The following is a 13,575-nucleotide window of genomic DNA, read 5'->3' as shown; positions in this document are numbered from 1 at the left end:
TGATTTAGTGGGGATAGACACCAAAACCACTAGCCTGCACCCACTAGAAAAAAAATTATAGTCAATTTAAGGAATTTTGCCTCGGCGGTCACTAGAGAGCTCTTGGATAGGGGTCAAACGGGGTCAAAAAATGTTTTTTCAAGTACCAATGTAAAAGATAGCCCAAACTGCATCTTTTGGCAGATGCACTAAGCTGAACTCAAAAATTCGTTTTTTTTGATCCACCCTAATGCGCAGGGAATGATCGTTTTCCTGCAAACAGGATGGTCTTGTCTTGCTTTTCATCTTTCTTTGAAAAAATGTTCAAAATTGAGATGAAAGAAAAATATCAAAGTTCAATTGAAATCAACTGTGTAGATGAAAATTCAATGAAAAGTCTGATTGAATTTATTTACACTGGGGATATTGATATCAACAACGAGAATGTTTGTGATTTGATTGCAGCATCCAATTACTTACAAATTGATGATGTGAAGCAGTTTTGCTTTGATTTTGTGAGTGAAGCTCTTAGTCCAAACAACTGTTTTATTGTTCTTGGAATAGCAGAACACTTCCAAAACAATTCACTGAAAACTGATAGTGTTCAAATTATTGCTAGAAATTTTGATGCAACATCAACTACAATTGAGTTTAAAAGTTTCGCTGAAAAAGATCTGAGAAATTGCATTTCAAAACAAGATCGATCCATTGTCAATGAAGCTTCAGTATTCACTGCCATATTGGGATGGATCAAACATGATAAAAAAAAGTCTTTGACGGAAAGGTTCAAGAAATCTAGAATATTGAGCTTAGGTGGAAAAAATACCGAAGGCGAAACACTAGGAGTTTATAACTGCAATGACAAATCACCACGTATATGCATCCCTGATTTACCAGATGATCAATATTCTGGTTGTGCTGTTGTAATGCGTGGTAAATTGTATTATGTCGGTGGACAACGTTATGATTCTATTTTTCTTCATAAAGTTGTTCCATCATACAGTTTGGCAACTGGATTTGGCTATTGAAGAATCGTACTGGGAAGCAGTCAGATCAATGAAAAAGGAAAGATCTCATATGGGAGCAACTGTTTTTGATGGAAATTTAGTCGTTGTTGGTGACAAAGAACCTGGGGAATGCTATTCATCAGTTACGAATTCATGGCATAATTTACCCCTATTAGAACAAAGCAGACGTGGAAATGCACTTGTTGCTTGCAAAGGCGGTTTGTATGCGATTGGTGGATATAGAAATGGTGAATGTTTGGCATCTGTTGAATGTTTGGAAAGCGGTGATGATAATTGGAGTGATGTGACCCCTATGCAAACTCCACGGCATTTACTCACTGGTGTTCGCTGTAATGGATTTATTTTTGCAATCGGTGGTCGATGTGGAAATAATAATTGCGCTCGACTAAAAAGTGTTGAGAAGTATGATCCATCAACTGATGAATGGACTTATGTCAGTGAGATGAAGTACCAACGATCTAGTCTTTCCGCCTGTGTGTTGAACGGGAAAATATATGTTGTTGGTGGAGTTGATGAAAACAATTGCGTTATCAAGGAGATTGAGTGTTATGATCCATTGATTAATAGATGGAGTATTGTTGGAAAAAGTGATGAAGAATTGCTGCAGCATTCTCTTGTTGCCATCTAGATTTTAATTCGTTGGTTGTTATGTGAATAGGTTTTATGTTTTTCACATATCCGACGCACGTTTTGCAATTATTTCACCTTTATTTAGAGATTCTTTAATGCTGTTTAGTAATTTTGAACAGAGAAAATAAGCTGGGGGCTTATTAATTTTGAAAACGTGGTTGATGTTTATGGTGTATTGCGGTGTTATTTTTACAGTAACTAACTTACAAATTCCAGTATTGCATCTTTTCAATACTCCATTGTCGTTTTCTTTCATCTACTTTCACATTGTATTTTAGTATTCGTCTCTGATGTATTGGTGTTTTTGAGAAATTTAACAAGGAAGATTCTTTTGTGAATCCTATCACTTACACATCGATATAGCCGTTTCCCTCCCGTGTGTTTAATTTTTATTGGTATTTACAGATTAGCTTACATGTAGTAACCAATTCTTTGATTTGTTTGTTTTACGTCCTTGCTTCATCTAGTTGTTTGATTAATTAATTATTAAATCAGTTCATGTTATACATATCATCATCAGTCGTCATCTCCGCCTGCGGCAGATTGCGCATCAACATGGCTTATTTGCTTCCAAGAGTGGCGATTTTCAGCCAACTCGCCCAGTGTCGTCAAGTTGAGTCGGGTCCATGATTGAATGTTGTCTTGCCATGGTTTTGGTTGTCTGCCGCGTTTTCTGTTTCCTTCTACTTTGCCTTCTGTGCAAACTTTACTGATTCCGAATTGTGATCTTTTAGTGTGGCCGAACAGTTTTAAAACTTTGGATTTTATTATTGCTGCAATGGGATGTAGTTTTGTCATAGTTAGAAGATCTTCTATTTTCGTGTGATCAAGTAACCTTTTGTTGGTCATGCTTCTCATGATGTGATTTTGGAAGGTAGTGAGTTTTTTCATTGTTGTTGATGTCCAATTTCCGTATTCTAGACTGTACAGCACGACTGTTAAAACGTAGGTGTTGAAAATTTTTGCTTTCAGTTTGATTGGGAGTCTATTGGATGTTAGAATCTTTTTGTTCTTTTCAAATGCTGCCCAGCCTGGTAGGCACTTTAACGTAGTACACTCTTCGAAAAACGTACACGCAAGTCAGCTGACTTCAGTCATGTGACTCAACACGTGATTATCTGGTCGTCTTTATCGAAAAGTTTTGATACAAAGAAATTTAACTGAATGCATCCCCATAACCTGCGTGGCCGAATGGGTTAGGGCAAAGGAGTAGTAATTTCGGTTGCGTGGGTTCGATTCCCACCTTTCTGCTAATACTATTTTTTCTTCGGTAACTGAACTGAGTGCAAGAAGAATCTTAATGACTGCAATCAATGAAGTTAATAAGGAAAATTGTGACTAAAATACCAGTGATGTGATATACGTCACGCATGATTGCGTTATGGAATTCGGACAGTGTACTACGTTAAAGTGCCTACCGCCCAGCCTAAGCCAATTCGGTGTTGCACTGCAGTCTTTCTATCGTTGGTCGCGGATAGTCGGTGGCCAAGATATATGAATTCTAGTACTTGTTCTATTTGTTTTCCATAGAGAGTGAGATTGAGTGTGTTGTTAGTTTTGTCGGTTGTCATACATTTGGTTTTGGACACATTTATTTGGAGGCCGAATTTAGTAGCATTCTTTTACAGAGCATCTAGGTATTCCTGCATTTTCAGTTTAAAATTATTCAAAATGGCCATATCGTCTGCGTAGCTTAAATTGGATATTACATGACCGCCGATGGTGAATCCAGTTGTACACTCATTTTCTGTTTCTGAGATTATTGCAGCAGCTACGATGCAAAACAGGATAGCAGACAAGACATCTCCTTGCTTAACACCTTTTATAGTATCGATTTGTCTGGTTGTTCCGATGTTTGTTTTGATTAGTGCTTTCGAGTCGTCGTACGTTGCTTTCAAGAGGTTGTGATGTGATGTGTGCTGTGATGGTCCATTTATGCAATTGACAGACAAGCTAGTGGTAGGAATAATAGTGTTTAAGTACCGTAGTAATAATAAGTACGTAGTAGGTATAAGACGTATTAAAAGGTATGGTTCATCGCCTGATGAGTGAAATTACTTGACTTGCATTAATTCTATCGAAGTGCAGGTTCAGCAAGTGTGTTAAAAACAACATTTGTATTTTATAGTAGGTTGGTTTTAATATAATGGTTGGTTTTAATATAACGCATCAAACTGTTAAGGCTTTGCATAGCCTCCATGCTTTGGTTGCTATCTGACTTTGTTTTTGTGTGAAAAGAATTTACTCTTTCAGTCTAAAAATGTATTTTGGCCAACTATAAAAGTTTGATTTCAATTGTAAATATTTGCTATACAGATTTATCTACCATACCGGTAGCAAATAACAATCTTCAGCTTGAATTAACAAATTTTTGTTGTGCTTTACTCGGTAGTTAATGTAGTAATATGTTAATGAATTAAAACTCCTTAGTTAGCCTTAAAATAGTTCATTTTGATTAGACAAAGTTTACATTGTTGTATCTGTTTTGGTAGAACGTTTGTATAACCTTTTTTGTTGAAAAACATTGAATCTAGAGTGCAGCTTCTTGCGTTTGTATGATTTACGCATCGTTTTAATCAAGGCTTGTGGATTTGGAATCAGGCGAAACATATACGACTCCGACTCTTTGGTTTATAACTTGCCGACTCCGATTTCGGACATGATTAAATTCACTTGAATCCACAACTTCGACTCTACAGCCCTTACAGAGCTGTGGAATCAAGTGAAATTACGATTTCGATTTTTCGGTTGATTACTAGTCGACTACACAGCCCTGTGTTTAATCTGATCTTACTGTCATGGATTTGTTGCATGTTTATTGTTTATCTGGTCATTAAGACAAGGATTATCAAACTACGGCTCGTGTGCATATTCGTATCTGTGACGTCACTTGATCAGCCTGACGATTGTTCTTGTATCGTGACAAAACAAATGAATCATACGACCTTGCAAAATGCGTTGGAGTTCAATGGAGCATTGTTGACAAACTGTTGATAACCTTTTGGATCATTATATTGCTGCTATTTGACGTTTTTGACTTCATCGAGCACCAAACGTGAACAGTCTGGTGTAATGCTGTCTAATATCGTCATACCTGTGTTGTGTATCCACCTTTTCTATTTCAGCAAGAATTTTTAATGTATTTCAAGCAAACTTGTATCGGTAAAACGTGATAAATGATGTAGTTGAGCAATTGCGTTTTGTGTATTGCCTGTGTGTTCATACTTTGATTTTGTATAGATATCCCCCAGTATCAGATACAGGATTGTATTGTTGTCATCTAACCCTTTTTTATAATTTCATACGAGCATGTAGTTTTGTCATTTTATAGATCTTCTGTCTGTAAGTTTGGAGAATTGCTGTCCAATATCATCAGATTTGTGTTGTTTAACATCCAACGTTTCTATTATTTTTGGCAATAATTTTCTTCTTCCAAATCTATATTGGTGAAACGTGATGGTTGTTGCAATTGAGTAATTACTATATATATGTATTGCCTGTGTTCATACTTTGATTTGGTTTGTGTATCCGTCAGATACTTTCAATGAAACTGTTATTTGCTGACTTGACTTTAGCTTTGGAAGGAAATAGTTTACAGCACTTTAGTTTTTCATTTGGTGCATCAAAACTATGGTTCTACAGAATTATAAAATTCAAAAGGAATCCACTCGCAATATTCACAATGGTTTATTTTGGTTTTTCATAAGACATCATTAAGTAACTATATATTTAAGTTTTGTGCCCAATCGCATGTGCTGTAGGCTGTAACCTTATTTTAGCATGGTACCAGACTTCAAAAACTAGACTTAATGAACACATTTCAAAATCATATTCGTGTTTAACGTCTCGACAGTAGCGAAGATAGACTTCATTTGTTTCCGAAAGAAATTAATTGTATCATCAACATGTAGATTTAGTTAATCTAAAAACAATGTACGTTTAAAGACCATATACTGTCGTTAAAGATCTATCTAATGTGCTTATGCAATAAACCATCCTTAGAGAGTTACGTAAATGTTCCACCGCATTCGATGCTAACTCAACGAGACTATGCTCATCCAATCATCCGCTCAATGAGCAGGTGTTTGCCGGATGTGCCAGGTGCCTCGTACCTGATGTGTTTTTTTCATGTACTCGAACAATCATGTGATGTGCCTTATCTTCTTTGCTGTGTTTAGCTCATTCTTTTGCATTTTGTGTTTCATGTCATGTATATTATGTATAATATAGTACGGTCCACGACATTAAGGCGCAAACAAAACGGCGCGAGACAAAAAGGCGCAGAAAAAACGGCGCAGAGACAAAAAAGCGCAGAGGCAAAACGGCGCCAAAGTCAACGTAACAAGCTCAGAACCTTTTCCTTATTTTTTTCACATGTTTTGGTCAATTCCTCTTTGTCATGAGTTGCCAAGGGTGGTGGGGGGAGGACTTGTATACCAGCTCCAGGAATCCTTATTCACACATAAACTTTCGTTATGGTTGCAGAGTATTATCGTTCTATACATTGACTTTGGCGCTGTTTTGTCTGCGCCGTTTTGCCTCTGCGTCGTTTTTTCTGCGCCTTTTTGTCTCGCGCCGTTTTGTTCTCGCCTTAATGTCCTGCTTCGTGCATAGTATACGACTCACGTTTACAGACTCATATCATAGTATACGTTCACGACTTGGCTACATTTTACACTTTCTTGGTGTGGTTTAGACTTCAATTGGTCCTTCGTGATAAGAATATTTTGTAGGTTTTTCACATAGCCGACATACTTTTTGTAATGATATCACACTTGAATTTTGTTTGTATATCTTTCGAATACTTATGATGAAATTATGAATTGGAAGTTAAACATGGAAACCGCCTACCTAAATGATCCATACAATCTTTCTCAATAAATGGAAGGTGTCACAGGATTTTCAAGAATGTCTGCACCGAATTGGTGATCTCCGAATGAGACATTGAATTGTCGCAGATCGTTTAAACCCCGATGGTTGTAAAATGCATCATGTATTTCTCATTCTGCAACGAATTATGGCATTTATAATATTTAACCTAAACGCCACTCAACACATTTTTGCGCCCCTAATTGGATTGGTTGAAGATACATCACCCAAAGTTATGGTTTAATTCGTCGGATTGGATATTTGTGGTAAATTAATGTTAACAAATCACTTAGTAAAAGACAGGAGAAAAGGTGATGATACAAAAATATCAAAGTTCAATTGAAATCAGTTGTATAGATATCGATTTAAGATTAAGTAAGATGTAAATTTAATAATATTTGTTTAATATTGAAAATGAAATGTCGTTGCTTGATTTTATCTGCTTATCTGGTTTAATTATACTTTTGAATAGAGGAAAGTGAACTGCGAGTTTGACCTTTGGAAATGCTACATGTCAGAGTTTCGATCAATACAAAGTTATTGTTATTTTTCCGATGGTACGTTCAGGTATTACAACATCTTGAATAAGCATAAAAATAGGTTTCAATTGCGTTTTTCGTAAAATACCTTATATTCTGCACTAACCCCTTGTTTCATGAATTTGTTTGAAATTGAACATGCAATAGATGCAGATTGAATGGATCTCTTTGTCTATAGTTTTAATAGTTTACAGCTTGGCTGAGTGAAGAGCGTCACCTCGATACTCAAAAGTTTGGCATGAGCAGATAACTGACTTGTGGAAATGTTGTTTGACGCTCCACACAAAAATTGCTCTTTCGTCCATGCAACATCATTTTTACCCACAGCTTAAATGCGAACAACTTAACGTTTCTATGTCCTATTTTATTTCTTGCCATTACTAAACATAGCGGCCAACTAGTGGATTTCGGGAAGAGGCAAGATGGTGTTCACACGGCTCTGCGTGTGTGAATTAATGCTATTGCATGTGTAAATTTCACTCACACATTTTTGTGCTCCTAATTGGGTCAGTTACAAATGTATCGCACAAAGTTATGATTTGTAGTAGTAGTAGTCCAGTTTTAATCCGGTGATGTCCCCGTTACCGAGGGTGGCCGGATTCACCTCCAAATGCCGCAATCGCCTTCACACCCTACCTCCACATCGATCTGTCTAACGCGTCCTCTCTTGTTAAGCCCACCTTGCTGCTTTCTTCCTCAACTTGCCTTTTCCACGTTTTCTTGGGTCTTCCTTGTTTTCTACGACCCTCCACTCGCAACTCCAGCGCTCTTCTCAAAACATCATCTTCATCCCTTCTCAAAACATGCCCATACCACCTTACTCCATTCGCTTTCGCCAACTTATCAACATTTTCATTCAACCCAAGCAAGTTCATGAGTTCTTCAGTATTCTATTTGTCCATCAGCTTCACACCACACATTGCTCTCTCAGTTCTTCTTAAAATCGCCAATTCGTTTTCCCATAAGCACCATGTCTCACTTCCGTACAGCATTGCAGATCTCACACAACTAGTATAAATTCTTCCTCTCATTTTCAACGGAAATCTTCTACCACATAACAACTCTCGACACTCTCTGAATTTCACCCAACCAAACCTTACTCTTGCAGTCACTGCCGCTTCGCAACCACCAAATGATTTATTGTATGATATATTGTAGACTTTATGATATGAATGTATATTGTATGATTTATTGCATTTGGTTTAGATTTGTTGTATTCAAGTTGAATGAACAATTAAGTGGATGAAGCAAGAGTTTCTTTTTTCTAAACAAGTTGCTTAAAACTCAAACTGTTGAAGTTATTGCTAAAAATTTTGATACAGCATTAAGTACAATTTAATTTAAAAGTTTCGCTGAAATAGAAATGAAATTGAAATAACCGAAATAGAAATAAACTGAAATTGAAAATTGAAACTGAAATTGAAATAAACTGAAATAGAAATGAAATACAATTAAGTTTAAAAGTTTCGCTGAAATCAAAAAAATTTGATGCAACATCAACCACGGTTGAGTTTAAAAGTTTCAACTAAAAAGATCTGAGAAATTGCATTTCAAAACAAGATTGATCTATTGTCAATGAATTACTTTAACCCTACTTTAGATTACATGTGCTACTTTAACCCGAGTGGTAGTATAACGGGTAGCGTGTTATTTTTAAAGTAGCCGATGCCCACCTCTGCTTGGTGTCAAGTATAAGACTCACCTTCATAACACTTTCGAGTTGAAATATTTCAAAAAAGGATAAATTCAGATGCCGCAGACTATGAAGTGTCGATTTTGACACTTCCGTTGTTTTAGTGTGAACTAGTGTTTTAGTGTTGTTTATTTTTCTGTCCATTTACAAATGAAGATTGTTTGCAAGATAATTTTATGAAATTCCTCGCCCACTTGCATCGTAAAACCAACGATTCTGTTTGACATAAGACTATACTTTGTGATATTATTCGCTTGTAAAGCTTTTAATATATAACGTAACAACCCACTCAGTTTTTATTCTTAATTCTCCTACCTTGCTTTTTCTTTGGGATGGAGTGCTGTAAACTTTTTTTCTTTAGCATAACATATTGTTCTCTACTACATCATCACCTCTCAGATTGAAATTCTTGTTGAAATACTTTGTGTTGGTGTTTCCATGTCATTTACGACTCCTTAGTTGTACGTTTCTGAATTTTGTTGCATTTTATACAGTTAGTATGTGGCACTATTCAACAGTTGTCATCAGAACATTTGACGTCGTAGCGAACAACAATTAAAGGTTAAGATGAAAGATCATAAAGAAGGGTTAAGATGGAGTTTCTTATGTTTTTCTCTTTTTTTATTCATATTGTTGCAGGGTTTAAATTATTGATGCCGCTTCAAATCATTTGTTTTATTAATAGGCTATCAATTAATTTTATGTGGCAGCTAGGTTGTAATTTCCATTCAGAATTTTAAGTTTTTTAATAAAGGTAACTGACCAATAAAGATGTCCTTTTCACTTGTTGGTAGAACTGAACTGGAGAAAGTATCCAGGAAGAGATCAAAAGAATCCAATTTGTTGGAATATGCGAATCAGAACAGACATTCAGGATCGTTTAATGATGTTGAAATATGCGCAGGGAATGATCGTTTTCCTGCAAACAGGATGGTCTTGTCTTGCTTTTCATCTTTCTTTGAAAAAATGTTTAAAATTGAGATGAAAGAAAAATATCAGAGTTCCATTGAAATCAACTGTGTAGATGGAAATTCACTGAAAAGTCTGATTGAATTTATTTACACTGGGGACATTGATATCAACAGCGAGAATGTTTGTGATTTGACTGCAGCATCCAATTACTTACAAATTGATTTAGTGAAATAGTTTTGCTTTGATTTTGTCAGTGAAGCTCTTAGTCCAAACAACTGTTTTATTGTTCTTGGTCTAGCAGAACACTTCCAAAACAATTCATTTAAAACTCTATCTGTTGAAATCATTGTCAGAAAGTTTGATGCAGCATCAACTACAATTGAGTTTAAAAGTTTCAAAGTAAAAGATCTGAGAAATTGCATTTCAAAACAAGATCGATCCATTGTCAATGAAGCTTCAGTGTTCACTGCCATATTGGGATGGATCAAACATGATGAAGTAAATCGTGCCAGTGAGTTTCCTGAGCTTTTGAAACTTGTAGATTTTCACAAACTTCCACCACAATTTTTTGAAGAAGTTGTTTTGAAAGAAAAGTTGTTGATGCAAAATCTTGAGTTATGTCAGTTGATGTTTCAAGCACAAAATAAAGTTTTCAAAAATTTAATGCAAACAGACAAGAACACTAGAATATTGAGCTTAGGTGGAACTGATTCGTTGTCCAAAGTAATTGAAGTTTATAATTGCAATGATGAACCACCACTTGCCTTCCCTGATTTACCAGATGGTCGAGATTGTGGTTGTGCTGTTGTAATGCGCGGCTGTTTGTATTATGTTGGCGGAGAGAAACACGAAGACGGTGAAGGCAAAAACAACATTCCAACATCTTCAGTTTGGCGAATGAATTTATCTGAAAAGCAGTTGAAGTGGGAAAAAGGCAAGCCAATGAAAAAGACAAGATTACAGATGGGAGCAACTGCGTTTGATGGAAACCCGATTGCTGTAGGTAGCCAAGAACCAGGGGAATGCTATTTATTAACATTTAATTTATGGCATAATTTACCGTCATTGCAACAAGCCAGATGTGCCAACGGACTTGTTGCTTGCAATGATCGCTTGTATGCAATTGGTGGATGTGACAATGGTGAATATTTATCATCTGTTGAATATTTGCAAAGTGGTGAAAGAAAATGGAAAGTTGTAAGTCCCATGCAAACTCCTCGACAATGGCTGGCAGCTGTTTGTTGTGATGGGATTATTTATGCAGTTGGTGGAGAAGCTGAAGCTAATGAAAATGATAGTGCTACACTCAAAAGTGTTGAAAAGTATGATCCATCAACAGATGAATGGACTTTCATCAGTGACATGCATTTCTATCCATCTACGTGTTCTGCTTGTGTTTTAAAAGGAAGAATATTTGTTGTTGGTGGACTTGATGAAAGATCTCAACCAGTCAAAGAAATAGAGTGTTATGACCCACAAACTAACGAATGGAGTGATGTTGGAAAAACTGTTGAAGAATTGTTTTATCATTCTGTTGTAGCCATCTAACGTTTCTATCAACAATACGAACTCCGTTTATCGCTTCATAATGCTTCTTTCGTGGAATGCTTGTTGTTTGGATAGAGAACAATACTTTGATTTTAATGGGTTTCTTTACGTGCTTGCATAATCTGTATGTTACAATAATTTTTGATTCGTTTATAAGTTGCTTTAAACATACAGGCTTCATCATTTCGTGTGCATGGCATGACATATGTTTGAAAAGTTTACAAAATAAGAAATGTCACGGTAGGTGAAGTTGTTTCACCAACTCTACTATCTGCACGTAGTTGTAACTGTTTGGTTAATAATTTGTTTTGATATGTTAATGGTAAATTAGAAAATGTGAATCATGTGCAAGGACCAATCAAGTGAATCAAGCCAGCCATCATGCGCAAGAACAGTGGCTGGCTTCTGCGTGCGTGATGATCCATTTATGCAATTGGCAGACAAGTTTGTGGTATCCAGACAACAAAATCCGTCATTTTTGTATTGATTGAATCAATGTGAAAATGACAGATTTTGCTGTCTGGTTAGTGATAATACGGTGCTAAAAATTGTTGAAAAATATGATTGATCGCCTGATGGGTTAATTTCCAGAATGGCCCGTTTCGGCGAGTCCGATCCGGCTAGTCCGATTCGGCGAGTTCCCTATTCGGCGAGAGCCTTTTTTTGCGAGTTCCCTATTCGGCGAGTTTTTGAAATTTTTAAAGCAAATTATCGGGCGATTTTTTGAAATTTTTGAAAGGTTATCATTGCCGTTTTTTACATCGTTTTAACGTCTCTAAACGTTGAAATCGTGCAGAAAAAAATGAAAATAAAATGTTTGAACTATTAAATTAAAATTCGTCATGTTTATGTCATTCGTTTATATCTATAAGTTAGTACTTTCGAATAGTTAAAATGATTACTTGGATCAACAAATGTGTGGACACTGTCCACACATTTGTTGAAGGGGGTCCACTGTCCAGAGTCAAGGGGGTCCAGAGATTTTACCCTTTTTGTCATTATTTTTCGCAACAGCGCCTCTAGCGGAAAATTTTTAATTAGTGTAACCAAGAATTCTTAAGCGATTTCGACAAATTTTTTTGTCAGATGTCTTATTTTTGATACTGGGTGAGTTGGTAGTTTGTTAGTTGTTACATTTTTACCACTAGATGGTAGTAATTTGTTTTTTAGTGTAAAACATGCAAATCCTCAAATCGACTCCATGATACCCAAATTTATCGTATATTTCCATGTTCTTTTGCAATGTTTCAATATAATCAGTAAAAATTACTCTACTTATTTTCCTAATGTACTACACTACTACACATGACTCACAATCAGTTACTTAGTAATATGAATGGCAAATTGTATTATTGTGACAAAATCATTTAGATGCAGTACAGGTGACAAAGTATTAATACACACAATACTTTGTCCTTAACAGCTTCACAATTTGTTGCATGCAACAAATTTCACACTCAAATATTTTTCTTTGGTGCACTTCTTATGGAGTTTTTCCATAAGCTTAACAGCTCTTTCAGCAATCATATTCGAGCGAGGGATGTCGAGAACAGAGCAATCCTGGTTCCAATGTGTTTTCAAGCATTTCAGTGCACCGTCACACTTAACATAAAACATATATATTTGTTAAAGCCTAATTTACTGTTGGTATTGGTAGTCCGGTATAACCTTGAACTATTTCATAAACATTGTTTTGGCTATTCAAGAGTACAAATTTGATGAGGATGATGCTTTTATGATATAAATAGTACCGGTACCATAAAGTTACTTCAAAATATCACGATTCACTATGGTTAAACACTAGTTTTACTTACTTTGATTCCTTCAACAGCCAATAACAATTTTGGGTATGCCTCCTCTGAGTATCTTTGGTCAGAAAACCATTGCTCTTGCCATCCATTAGCAATAAAGTGACATGGGATTTCTAATTTTCCTCTCCATTGCGGGATGAAGAAGTATGCAATTAAAGTATAAATTGCTCGTGAATTCCATCTGGCATTGTGCAAAGAAGGTAGTTTTCTCCATTTTATTTGAGGAAAAACATGATGCAACTGTAAAATAATGAATTTTAAATTGATTTATTAGAAGATGTACCTTTAGTAATCTTACAGCACAGCATGTTAAAATTTTAGCTCACCTTATAAAATTGAAAAGAACGACACAGCTCATATAAGAATTTGAAGTCATCTCTCCAACCAGGATTTTCATTAATGTTGACACAAACTTCTCCACTGTAATATCTCTGCAATTCTTCATATCTTTCGGAGATACCATCAATAAACTTGTAGCTCAGAGTTGGTTTGGTGGAATGTTTGCTGACAAAGAAATCCAAGACATGCTTCAGAATTCTGTCCAGTATATGGTGTTGACAACCAGT

At 35.9% G+C, this 13,575-nt stretch overlaps 2 protein-coding genes across 2 annotated transcripts; both read left to right on the top strand.

Moving 5' to 3' along the window:
- Positions 1–314: 314 nt before the first annotated feature.
- Positions 315–1,007, top strand: LOC145776883 (kelch-like protein 28). Its single transcript, XM_082588100.1, has one exon. It carries the CDS (start codon positions 315–317, stop codon positions 1,005–1,007), a length of 693 nt encoding a protein of 230 aa, XP_082444226.1.
- An 8,502-nt stretch (positions 1,008–9,509) lies between these two features.
- Positions 9,510–11,198, top strand: LOC145776882 (kelch-like protein 26). Its single transcript, XM_082588099.1, has 2 exons — positions 9,510–9,834; positions 10,324–11,198. The coding sequence occupies exons 1-2, from the start codon at positions 9,510–9,512 to the stop codon at positions 11,196–11,198; spliced, it is 1,200 nt and encodes a 399-aa protein (XP_082444225.1).
- The last annotated feature ends 2,377 nt before the right edge of the window (positions 11,199–13,575 follow it).

This window comes from Aplidium turbinatum, chromosome 9 (genome assembly GCF_918807975.1).
Source record: "Aplidium turbinatum chromosome 9, kaAplTurb1.1, whole genome shotgun sequence".
Classification (NCBI taxonomy): domain Eukaryota; kingdom Metazoa; phylum Chordata; class Ascidiacea; order Aplousobranchia; family Polyclinidae; genus Aplidium; species Aplidium turbinatum.
Note: the sequence above shows the minus strand (reverse complement) of the source record. Positions and strands in the feature narration are given on the sequence as shown.